The 12,671-nt window shown below is 34.8% G+C and overlaps 1 protein-coding gene across 1 annotated transcript; it reads right to left on the bottom strand.

Moving 5' to 3' along the window:
* Window positions 1-6,847: 6,847 nt before the first annotated feature.
* On the bottom strand, window positions 6,848-7,786 carry LOC119254236 (olfactory receptor 1030-like). The gene has a single exon (XM_037521353.1). It carries the CDS (start codon window positions 7,784-7,786, stop codon window positions 6,848-6,850), a length of 939 nt encoding a protein of 312 aa, XP_037377250.1.
* Between the last annotated feature and the right edge of the window lie 4,885 nt (window positions 7,787-12,671).

Below are 12,671 nucleotides of genomic sequence, written 5' to 3'. Positions count from 1 at the left end.
TAACTTTAAAATATAGCAAAAAATTCTATGACTGACTTTTTCATTTTCCTATATTCCCTCCCTCATTTACATAGATTAAGTACTTGATGCTATAGAAGCTGAAAGAAAGTCAATCAGAAATACAGAAGCCATACAATTTTACTTCATAGGCATTAAAGAGACATGCTGTTTTTTCAGTTCCAAATTTACCACGTTTTGAGGGTTGTTCTTAAAGAGTTAGCATAAATTAAGTTGCTTATAAATAGCATTATTTTAAACTACATGGAGATGTCTTTCCCCATAAATTTGTGTCAATAGATTTCAAGAACTTAAAATATCCAAAGCACTTACTCTAGTGGTTTCACTTTTAGCCATATATCCTAAGGAAATAATCTGTGTAAATAAGGTTTTATGGGAACTAGGTAGATAAACAGGTAGACAGGTGTGTGGGTAGGTAGACGGATGGATGGATGGATAGATAGATGATAGATAATTGAGAGCGAGTTCTTGATGTGTGCTTCAGAGTAATTGCAATTATTTGTATCACACTTGTCCTCCTAACTCTCCTCCATCATTCAGAGAGGAACAGCCCTTTTTGTGGGTACTGCTTGCAGGAAGAAGAGTCATCTAGGAGATTATCTTCTGTACACTTATGAGATCACTTAAGCAGTGTGTGTGTGAGAAAGAGAGAAAGCGAGACAGATAGACACAAAGAGACCGAGGAGAGACAGAGAGGAAAAGGAGATACAGAGGCAGAGACAGAGACAAGGAGAGAGACAAAAACATACAGAGAAGAGAGGAGAGACAGAGATATAGAGGGGTTGGGGGAGAGAGAGAGAGAGAGAGAGAGAGAGAGAGAGAGAGAGAGAGAGAGAAAGAGAATACTTGAGCACTAGACCAAATACTATTATAAGTACAAACATCCTTTGGAAACTAGTAGAAAGCAGAGTATGTAAAAAATGTTAGGACATTAGAGCTTGTAAACTTATTTCATTTAATATCAAAACTCACCAAAGAGACGGATTTCTCAATGGGAGGTTTGCAATTCTCTCCACCTACAAACTCGAAAGACTCACCTGCTAAGCCATCATCCTACCTCCCAATGAACAAATTCTAAGTGGTTTATTTACTAATAAACCACCCAAACTAGTCATTTGTGTGTTTCCTGGATCCTCTTGGGTCTAAACTGAAATCTCCAGAGATATATGAAATCGGTAATATTTTTTTTCTCTCTTTCAAGGTAAGATGATCTGGAAAAATTATACTGGGAATTTAAAAAGTGTTTAATTGTCTGTATTCCTGAAGGAACTATGATTCAAGTATTAGACATTTTCATGTAGGTAAAGATAGCTTATAACACTGGGACAACATAAAAAAGCCATAGATCCTTATAAATTTGAGTAAGAACTTAAGTTTTAGGAAAGGATAAAGATAAGCATTTAAATCCTAAATAATTTATGGGACCATAGGCAATGTCTCTATTGGTAAATATGGTATATAAATTGCATATATTTTATGTTTTTGAGTGTTGAAAGAACTAATGTGTGTAAAGGACTCAGTAAACTCTGGTAAATAGTAAGTGTTCATAAGATATTTGCTTAAAAATTAAGAGGAATCAGAACTGTAAATAAAAGCACAATACTCAAAAACTTACCTGGAAAACAGGACCTCTTTAGCACAGTTTGAGACTCTGTTTTGGTGAATCTATGGGAGAGAGGAGATGTATTTTTATCAATGGTGAACTCTTTTCTTGTGAAATTTCAAAATAGAAAATCATTTTCAAATCTCATAAATGTCACATATATCACTAGACGTACGTATATGTTAAACAACTCAACAGTAGCCGAAATATTTGAAAAGTTGTCCACTGCTTCCAGTTTCTAACCAACCATCTTTTGCCCTTTCTAATCACTGAGGCCAGCTTTCCAGATCATCTACATGCTATTGATAAATATGACAGTTTTTCAATTATTGGTTATTTTTCTTTGAAATTTAAAAATGTCGTCTACTGCCTCACTCCTTGTCTTTTGTGATACTGTGTTCTTTGTTTTTATTCATTTTTTATTTTTGATAAGAACACCTAACTTGAGATCTACCCTCCTGACAATGTTTCAAGTGCACAGTACAGTAATGTTGACTGTAGACCAAAGGTCATATAGCAGATCTCTAGAACTCACCTTAGATAACTATCCATTGCTCAGTTCTCACTTCCTGACAACTACTATTCTACTCTTTCTCTCTGAGTCTGACTGTTTTAAATACTTCATATAAGTGAAATGATGGGGTGTTTATCCTTCTGTGACTGGCTTCAAAATGTCCTTTAGGTTTGTCCTTGTTGTCATATATGGTAGAATGCCCTTCTCTTTTAAGGTTGAATGAAATTCCATTGTATCCATGTATCCTGCTCCATCTCACATTTCCTGCCACAATTATCATTCCTCTGTCCATGGATGTTCAGGCTGTTTTCATACTGTCGCCATTGCAAACAATGTTGTAATGAACTCAGGACTGCATCTATCTCTTCTACTATAGATCCTGACTTCAGTTCTTGTGTGTGTGTGTGTGTGTGTGTGTGCACATGTGTTTATATATATGGATCCAGTTGCATACAACCAACAGGATGTTGTGACAGGAGAGGGGGAGAGAGGACACTATATCTCTGGTCCAGCACTCTCCAGCTTTGACATCAGGACACTGGCAGTAGATGCACCCTTTCTCCAGCTCCCTCCATCAGCCTTTCATTCACAATCTTGTCCTTACATGTCCCCTGCTTCTCCTTTCAGTCCTTGGGGTGATGATAGGATTACACTGTTGCTAGATATTTGGTATATCACTATCCCTTGCTTGTTTATGTCTCTTCACTTAAATTATATATTTTGGTTGTAGGGTTTCTGACCAGTGATTCTCTGACTTCATTGCAATTCATTGCATTTCTTTTCAAGATAATAAAATGCTTTAGGAATTTCTTAGAAAGAAAGATCACCTTTGTGTATTTCAGTGAAGGTGTATTCTAGGACCTTTGAAAAGAGGAAGCACCTAAGCCACAACTTAAAGAATGAGTGAGAATGTTATCCTATAAATGAAGAGATTCTCTGTTAGGTGCATTAACTTAATTACTAAAACTTATCCACTATCTACTAAACCTATATACTAAAAATATTACATTTTATTCACGTATTCAAAATGCATATATCTGAAGTGAAATGCACATGGAGCTAAATAAGGATAAGACCTCTCTTGAAAGCTATCAGGTGAGATCTATTCTGGCAGCAAAAGCTAAGCTATGGCATTCTGTCATAGAATCTAAGAAATTTCACAGAATACCAATATGACAAGAGTTTACATGGCAATCATTTTTTCTGATATTTTTGTTGTTGCCATTACTGTTCTACCTGTAATCATTGCAACCTCATCAATTTGCAGTTGTCAAGGTTATTTAATATCTGTTACGTCTTTGCACCTTAAAATAACCCTGTGCTTTAAGGCAGCATTTTCATTTCTTAATTGAGGCTCAAAGTTTATAATATTCCCAAGAGCACATGGGCAGATAGTGAAAGACTAAGCACCAGCCTATATCTAGCCCCACTACACTATCTTGTCTCCCAAAGGAAAGGACGCCAATGAAGAGGAAATAGTCATCTCCAAGGAATCAGATAATTATCTCAACCCAGTCAAACTAGATTGCATATTAATTAAGCTTAAGTTGAAACTTTGTTTATTGAGATTGGTTTCAGTTAATATGTCCCCATGTAAACGCTAAGAATCCCATCAGTTTAATAAGGCCCCTTGAAACTGGTTAGCAACAAACCTACTTTTTGCAATGACAGTAGGGAATTCAGTTTGCAAAGAAGAATTTTGTAATAAGACCCAGAGAGAGTTTCACCATTAACACTAAAGAAAACTCTTAGTTTCTATTTACTTAACCGATTATTATTTAATGAAAATCAAAAGATAAAGGCAAATATCTATAGAAAATTAATCTTTCCATGTACTCTGAACTCTTGCAGCTTGACTAGAAATGGAAACACAGACATAATTATTTCATGTTATATAAGATAAGAGGCATCAGGCAACTGGAAATTTCTCCATTCTGTAGTGGAGATTAGCTAGATGGATGGTAGATGATAGGTAGATAGATAAATAGATAGATGATAGAACAATAAGTAGATACATATCTATCCTTCTATCTACCTATCTACATATATCCTGCAGTACAGAATAGAGTATTAACCTATACCAAGTAATTCAGGAATATGATCATTGAACAAAGTTTTTCAAATTCAATGACAGATCACTGCATTTTTCACAATTAAGGTTTTTGACATATGCTATGACCAGAAGTTTCTGCTTCCATGCACTAAAAAATACAAGTGGATATTTAATTATTCTCCAAACAAGGAAATCTAAAAGTTGGCCAAGGAGTCTTGCTCAAATGGAACTAGGACAAAATATCAAATGCCAAGTAGACATACTGGCTGGATAAAATGGCATACACTGCCATATACAGTTTGGGTAGTCTGTGAGTTGAAATAATTAAAGTATTGGATTCTGCATAGCTTCAGAATATGGATTATGAGCTGAAATATGATCAAATGCTTATGATTAAGGTTTGATCTTTTTCAAGAAATCAGACTGGACAGAAAAATCTTGTCATAAGTCAAGCATTGTATTAAAAGATATTAAACAAATAAGTCACTTCATGAAAAACAAACTTACCTGAAAGAATAAACATTTCAGTTTAAAAGTTTTAGGGAAATAATTGCATATATGTGTGTTTAAATAAAAATGAAAGATATACAAATGAAGTTCTGTCCAGATGATTCTTCATGCAAAGTCATGTAAACCTTTGTAATGTCAACCTATTTAAAATGGTGTTTTCTCTTGGATATAGGAGTCTAGAATTCAGAGGAGGGTACTGGTAGGACGAGTTACATTGAGAGTCTTTAGCTTATAAATATGGTCAACCAGTATATCACAACAGGAAATAAATATTGAAGAAGAGATATAGATATGTAGAGACTAATTGACAAAGATTAATTGACAAAGCTTTTGGATCTCAAACATTTAGAGGTGACATCACACCTTATAGTCATAGATACTATGACTAAATGCATACCTATTATGTTTTTATGAAATTATATATATCACACAAAATATAGATCAAGGAGCAGGTAGAAAATATTCTAGGCAATCATGTTCAACTGTAACAAGGATAGCTCCAAACCAAAATTTATTTATCTAAACTACACTCAGGATAATTTTATCTACAGTGTGAATGACACTAATTATATGATATTATAAGAGAATAGATCCCTTTTATCATGAGGATAATTTATATAAACAATTTATTAATTTATTGTAAAGTTTTAAGTCATTTTTAAAAGTACTTTAAATTTGCAAGGTGCTAAATGGAAGTTCCAGTTAACTTCCTGATTATCCAATAACATTCATAACATTCCTGTGGTTTTGAAAAAAATTGAATATATTGTAGAACTTATAAGTTTATAAATTTAGTGAATAAAATATATGCACTTCTGAAAAACTGGGGGTATGAATAAAAGATATGTTCTTTTCCAAGAGAGATTGCAAGAATAAAATTTCTCCTGAAATATTTGTTTATATACAAGAAAAACTAAAGACAATAAGTTCTGCCACTACATTTTATACTGGTGTTATTTACCATGATCTCTGTAAAAAAAAAAAAAAACTCATATATACATAAGAGAAAGAAATATTGCTAAGAAAAGATATATAAGAAAAAAGAATGGACACATAAAAATATATCAGGGAACTGAAAAGGAATGGGTAAATAGTGGATAAATAAAGAATAGCTATATTTGGTATGTATAATTATCAAATTCTGTTTGTTTTAGTAGATAATGTGTCTCTACCTGGATCAATTTTTTCAAATGCTCAATTTTATGATGTGACAAAATTTATTCTTTTGGAATTAACTAGTCATCAGGAATTACAACTCCATTTCATTGTGGTTTTCTTACTGGTCTACATTATCACACTGATTAGTGTTTTATATATATATATATATGCATATATATATACATATGCTTGTATTGATATGGATCAGTACTGAACAAAATGGTTGAGATGTTGTCAAAAGATTTTAACTTGAAAAGAAATCAAGGGACTGGGTTTCAGGTTTTTTTGAAAAACAGAAATGCAGAAATGTTCCACAGAGAGAGAGAAGGGAGCAATAATTGGAATACATCTCTTTATTCTCCCATCAAAATTATTCTGTCTACCTTTTTCCCATGGACATGAGGAGTGCTATTCAACAATGGGATAGCAACAGAATCCTCATCTTGTAGCCTGAATCACAGTATCCTGGGATAAACATTCCAAGATCCTCTCACAGGGAAGTTTGAAGATAAGATTAAGCTTTGGTCTGGAAGATATAAGGAGAGACTCTGGATAGATTTAGACTCACTGAAAAACATGCACACAAGTGGGTTCTCTTTCCAGCTGCCATATTGCATCATAAAATGACCTTAAGTATGTAAGCCGTGTTCAAAATAAAACATGTGATATGGGCTATAGACACTAAACATAATAAAGTTAGCATACATGATAGAGACTTGTACATCTTTCTATCTGACATAAAAACAAACAAAGTGAAAATTCAGTCTTGGTTAACCTATAGTTTTTTGGTAAGAAACTACATTAGCTGATACAGAAACATGAAGAAATTGGGAATTCCATTCTTTCCACTTTCATCAACAGCCTTCAGGAATTTTAACTTAGTCAGCTACAGAATAGAAATGTATTGTGCAAGACTAGCCCTAAATAAGACATCTAACTCAATAACATATCTTACTATGACTACAAATGTTTTAATAGTCGGCTGGCACTTTTATTTCCCCACTTTTTGATTCCCTAATGCCTTTTTCAATGCCTCTTTTACATCCTTATTCCTGAGACCATAGATCATGGGGTTCAGCATAGGAATCACTGTGGTATAAAACACAGCCACCGTTTTGCCCTGCTCCACGGACTCTTCTGTGGGGCGTCTCAAATGCATGCAGAAGAGGGTGCCATAGAAGATTGTGACCACTGTCAGGTGGGAGCCACATGTGGAAAAGGCTTTCTTTCTCCCTTCTGCAGAATGGCTTTTCAGGATAGCAATGAGGATGAACATGTATGATGTGAGAATGATCAGAAGAGACTGGACGTTGCTGTAGCCGGCTACTATATACATCGACAGCTCTTTGCTGTAGGTGTCAGAGCAGGCCAGCTTGATAAGAGGAGGATCTGCACAGTAGAAATGGTTGATTTCATTAGCACCACAGAAAGAGAGGTTGTAGGTCCTCAAGGTTTCCATCACACTGAGAAGGAAGCCATACACATGAGGGACAATGACCAGACGGACACAGACACTCTTGGACATCTTGCTACTGTAGAGCAGAGGGTTGCAGATGGCCATGTAGCGGTCATAGGCCATGACAGCCAGCATGCAGTGCTCTGTGAGGACCACAGAAATGACAATGTAACACTGCACCAGGCAGCCAGCGTAGGAGATTGTCTTCTTCTCCGATAAGAAATTTTCTAACATTTTGGGTGTGACATTTGTGGAAAAACATAGATCTAGAACAGACAAGCTTGAGAGAAAAAAGTACATGGGTGTGTGAAGTCGAGAATCAATTTTGATTAAAATGATCATGCCAACATTCCCTAACACAGTGACTATGTAGACCACAAGGAACAGCACAAAGAAAATGATTCTCAATTCTGGACGGCTTGTGAGACCCAAGAGAATAAATTCTGTCACTTCAGTGTAGTTTTGTCTGGACATTCCTTTGGCTCATATGTGAGGCACTGGTGTGATAATCTAAGGAGAAATAAAAAATGTTTCTTTTTTTAAATCATTGAAGTACTGCTTAACTATCATACTAGGTTAAATATTATAGAATGATTCAAAAGGATTTAGTTATGTTGTACCAGTTGTTTTTCCACAATTAGATAAAAGTAGATATGCAATAAAACAAGTCTAATTTATTTTAAATAATTTAGGCAGTCTTTATAATCACACTGTGCTACCAACTTGGAAATTAAAGACACAATTATAAATAAAAGTATCTTAATACTTTGGGAAAGTTAAAAAAAAACTTGATCACTTATATGTCAAAGAAGAAATCATAAGAGAATTTTAGAAATATTTAGAATGCCTAAGGTTAGAGCAGCTAGAGATATACAGCAGTTTGGATAGGATTATGAAAATAGCACAGGTGAAGTCATTTACTCTGAACATGGAGAAACTGCAACCCAAGGACTTGAAGTGGTTTTTCCAAGTCAGATCCTGTTCTGAATGTCCCAGTTTAGTGATCTCCTCCTATGCTATTTCCTATCAAGTCCAACTCATTGTCTAGAATCTAAAAAAATTTAAAAAGAAATTTTATTTATTTCTTGTATGTGGTATTGATAGGACACAGTATAGTACCTAATTTAGTGTTCTCCCTCTGTAACATTGTCCTTTCCCAAGAAAATCTGTCAATTCCTTTCAATTGAGTGTACAGCTTGGGAAAAGATGATAACTATTGACAAAATGTTAAAATTCAACTTATATACTATCATCGTCTCTTTAATCTGCACCAATGATTGCACTATGGACTAATGGAAGAAAAAACACTTACGAATAAAATAGAAACTTGAGCTAGCATTTTCTTTGAGGCATAGATAATAAGGAAAGACATTCTAACCATGACAGATGGCAGGGTGAGAAGAAAGACAGGCAGCCAAGGTATCAGTGTTGCAACCGTTAAAAATAGGAAGACATTTGGACAAGAGTCTAGATTAGTGCCTCATTTTTGTGATTCATCTGGGAGCCAAGAGCTCTTTTTTAACTCACAACCTGTGAACAACTTCTCCAGTCCTAGATCTGGTTGTTAGCACTGAGTTGGTCTGTAGGGAGCATTCCAACTTTTCTCAGGTCTCAGTGGCCGCAGGCACATGCCATTTTAATAAAAACCATTATCACTGATCATAATTCTAGAGTTACCAGACAATGGAAAAGAGAGACAACTAGTATAAAAATAGAACACTTGGGACATCTGTCAGACTGAAAGGCAAGAAACAGCAAACATTCAGATGCATTAGGTGACTTTGACAAGTCCATTGGGTACAAGTGCCACATGGCTGGACAGGGATGAGAATCCCCTTCATCAGTTATTTCCATAAGGTCTTTGGACCAATTTAATATTTTGAGTATTATCAGATACTCCTAGTGCAAGTTCCTTGGTAAAAATAAAAGCAGAAAGAACAATACTCTGAAAAGAAAAATGTTCTCCTGGAGTGCAAGAATGACTTGTAAAAAACAAGGTCCTTAATGGAAACAAGGCATTGGAAAATAATTCAGAATCTTATAAGTAAAAATACCAGAAAAGTCATAGAGATATTCTAGTCCAAACCCTGTAGATCCATATACACATGAATCTGGCCAGCTAGTCCATATATTTAATGTTCACAAGGAAAAGCATTTTTGGGAATACACTTTACTTCTTGAGGTCAGAAACATTTAAAGCATTAATAAATTGCAAAGTTCCAAGTTAGTTCCAATGTGTCTTTTTCTTCTGACAATTACCACACCAAGCATTAGGCACATGGAAAACACAAAAAGAATATCATTTCAAAGTATTTATAGTGAAGCATCTGCTAGAGTTCCATGTTATATAATTCTACCAAGATAATCCAAAAACACTGATATATCATGAAAGAGAAAAACCAAACTGAGTAAGTACCCTTTATATTTTCACAGAAAATGCATTGTCTATGCAAATTTCCCCTAAAAGAACCTATTTAACTACATCACTATCTAAATGTATATAATTTAATGAAGAGAATACACAACTACATATTGAAAGCTACAACACAAACACATTTCCTCTCCTACCTGTGAAAATGTCTTGGTAATGACCCCAAAGGTCAAATCCTAGTCATTGCAATAGGATTTATACCTAAGTTGTTGACATCAACATTTATCTCTGGAGAATCCCCAAATGTTTCAACTAGAAGCAATTAAAAGTGGAATCTCAGTGGAAAACCCCTCATAGACAGAAATACTAATTGTTTGCAATATGCTTTCTCACATCAAGTTTTTGTTTAATTCTTATTGTATAGCTCACTGGAGTTCAAGTCAATAGTTTGCTATGAGTATGAGGCAATACTGTGAACAATTATCTTTACCTTCACCATGGACTTATCAATACCTGAAATATTTTGCTAATTTTTTGTTTAGATATCCGGCTATCTAACTCCATTACACACACATACATTTAAAATGTACTAAAGAGGCCTCCCCGGTGGCGCAGCGGTTGAGCGCTGGGTTGCGAAGCTGCCCGCGGCCTCTGCGGCTCCGGTTCGATCCCGGCCGCCGGGCGAGGGTCCCACATGGCGCGCAGACCTCTCCTGCTGCCCGCTGCTCCCCTCAGCAGTGTACTTCGGTCCTTCTGCCTGCTCTGCTCCCCGCTCTGGCTCTGGTGAATTCTCTCACTCTCCCGCGCTTCTGACTGTACCCAGTGCATGTATAAACAAAACAAAACGAACAAACAAATAAAAAAAAAAAAATGCCTCTATAAAAATAAATAAATAAATAAATAAATAAAATAAAATGTTTTCTCTCTTGTTTATAACTTTTCCATTCCTTTTCTAATGTATTCATCAGTATTCAACATAGATTAAATGACTGAAACACTTGAATCAATGGTAGAATCACTGTTTTCAAATAATAATCCTGCAGTGGACACAGAGATCAGCCAGGGTAGAATCCAATAGGCAGACAGAGCACTTCCAAGGAGAAAATGTGGAAACTGTAGGTCTTCTATTGGGTTTAACCCTATGAAAATTGCTTTATAGTTCTGTGGAATTGAGAGGAAAGTAGGTTCAAAAACAAATCAAAATTTAAGACAAATATTAACTCCATGGAAAACAGAAATATGTAAAAAGAGAATTTTATTTATAATATTACTCATAATATTAATAATTATTGTTAATGTTAGTACTGTTCATTGTGTTACTCATACTATAACTAATTATATATTCACAGCAATATTAAACAAAAAATGTTTTTTATTTAAATTTTATTTTTATATTCCCCATACAATTACAACCCCCTTATTTTGACCCCAACCCCTCCTTTCCCTGGCCCCCAACCCCCATAGAGCGTCTCTGGTTCATAGGTGTTTGTTGTTTTTGATATTTTCTTTCTTATAGTTATTCTTTTTCCTGGTCCCTTATTTAAGTTTTCTAGATTCCTGCTATGAATGAGACCATCTGGTATTTTTCTTTTTCTTTCTGGCTTATTTTGCTGAGCATGATCCCTTCCAGCTCCATCCACATTGCTGCAAATTGCTTGTGTTTATCTTTTTTGAATGCTGAGTAATATTCCATGGTGTATATGTACCACATCTTCTCGATCCAGTCATCTATTTTTGGGCATTTGGGTTGTTTCCAAAGCTTAGCTATTGTAAATAGTGCTGCTATAAACATAGGGGTGCAGGTGCTCTTTGGAATTGATGTTTCTGTGTCCTTTGGGTAAATACCTAGGAGTGGAATTGCTGGATCATAGGGAAGCTCTATGTTTAGTAGGTCCAGAAATCTCCACACAGCTCTCCATAGTGGTTGGACCAGTTTGCACTCCCACCAACAGTGCAGGAGAGTTCCTTTTTCTCCAGAACCTCGCCAACATTTGTTAAACAATAAATATTAAGAAAAATTCTAATGTGATTTTATTGTGAAGATGACGGTTAAAGAAATGGGATAAGGATGCAGAGGATGGTGGGAAAATGTTAACATTTTATCTTTAATAAAATGGTGCCAATCAGTCATGTCTCTATAAGCATATAATTTAATGAGTTCATTACCAAAGGAAATAACAAGAATATGTTATCTATGAGGACTGAAGGACATGCAATATGCATGTTTTACACTAGTAATTTTACATAATGATTATAAGTAATTTTAACTAGCACATGCTTATATGTAAAAATATAGAAAAAAAAAGGCTAGAAGATCATAAAATCTCAATTTTATTTCTTTGAGGGTAGTAGAGTTTAATTTCTGTTTTCTATACTTCTGTATACTTGGATTTTATAGAATGAATATGTATCATTTAGAAGAGGTGATCGGTGCTGTAGAAAAAAGCACCTTAACATACCCTGGTTGCTTGTGAAAACAAGAGCATTTCTTGTCCTTTGTCTTTTTTTCTTGTGAGATGGTTGATGATCCATTCCGTGTGCTCACTCAAGAGCATGTCCATTGGTCACCAGAGCAGGAGAAAAGTGTTCTCCTTCAACAATGAAATACCCAACTGAAAAGTGACACATAAGAATTACAATCTAACTCATTTTTCAGTGATATTACCCCACCTCAACCCTCCATGTAAAGAATTTGTAAAGCTATCATGTGCACAGAAGGGAAGGAAATGAAAAATATCACTGGTGGGCAAATTGAATGACATGCAAACATTTTTCATTAAAATTTTATTTTTTGTATTTGTATTTTTAAAAAGGCATTACAGCTTTAAAAAAAAAAAAAACAGAATCTCCCTTTGGTGCCCATATTTTTTTTTTTCATTTTATCACCAATTCTTTTCTGGAAATTGAAAAAAAAAATCTAAGAATAATTTGGGGACTAATAGTTTGGGGACACAGTTCTCTCTGTGTTGTTCTTTTTTTTTAAATAAA

This window comes from Talpa occidentalis, unplaced genomic scaffold (genome assembly GCF_014898055.3).
Source record: "Talpa occidentalis isolate TD23 unplaced genomic scaffold, MPIMG_talOcc4v2.1 talOcc4.3, whole genome shotgun sequence".
NCBI classification, from domain to species: domain Eukaryota; kingdom Metazoa; phylum Chordata; class Mammalia; order Eulipotyphla; family Talpidae; genus Talpa; species Talpa occidentalis.
Note: the sequence above shows the minus strand (reverse complement) of the source record. Positions and strands in the feature narration are given on the sequence as shown.

Excerpts from the sequence above, each read along its gene's own strand:
- LOC119254236 (XM_037521353.1), bottom strand. The coding sequence starts at position 7,786 with ATGTCCAGACAAAACTACACTGAAGTGACAGAATTTATTCTCTTGGGT.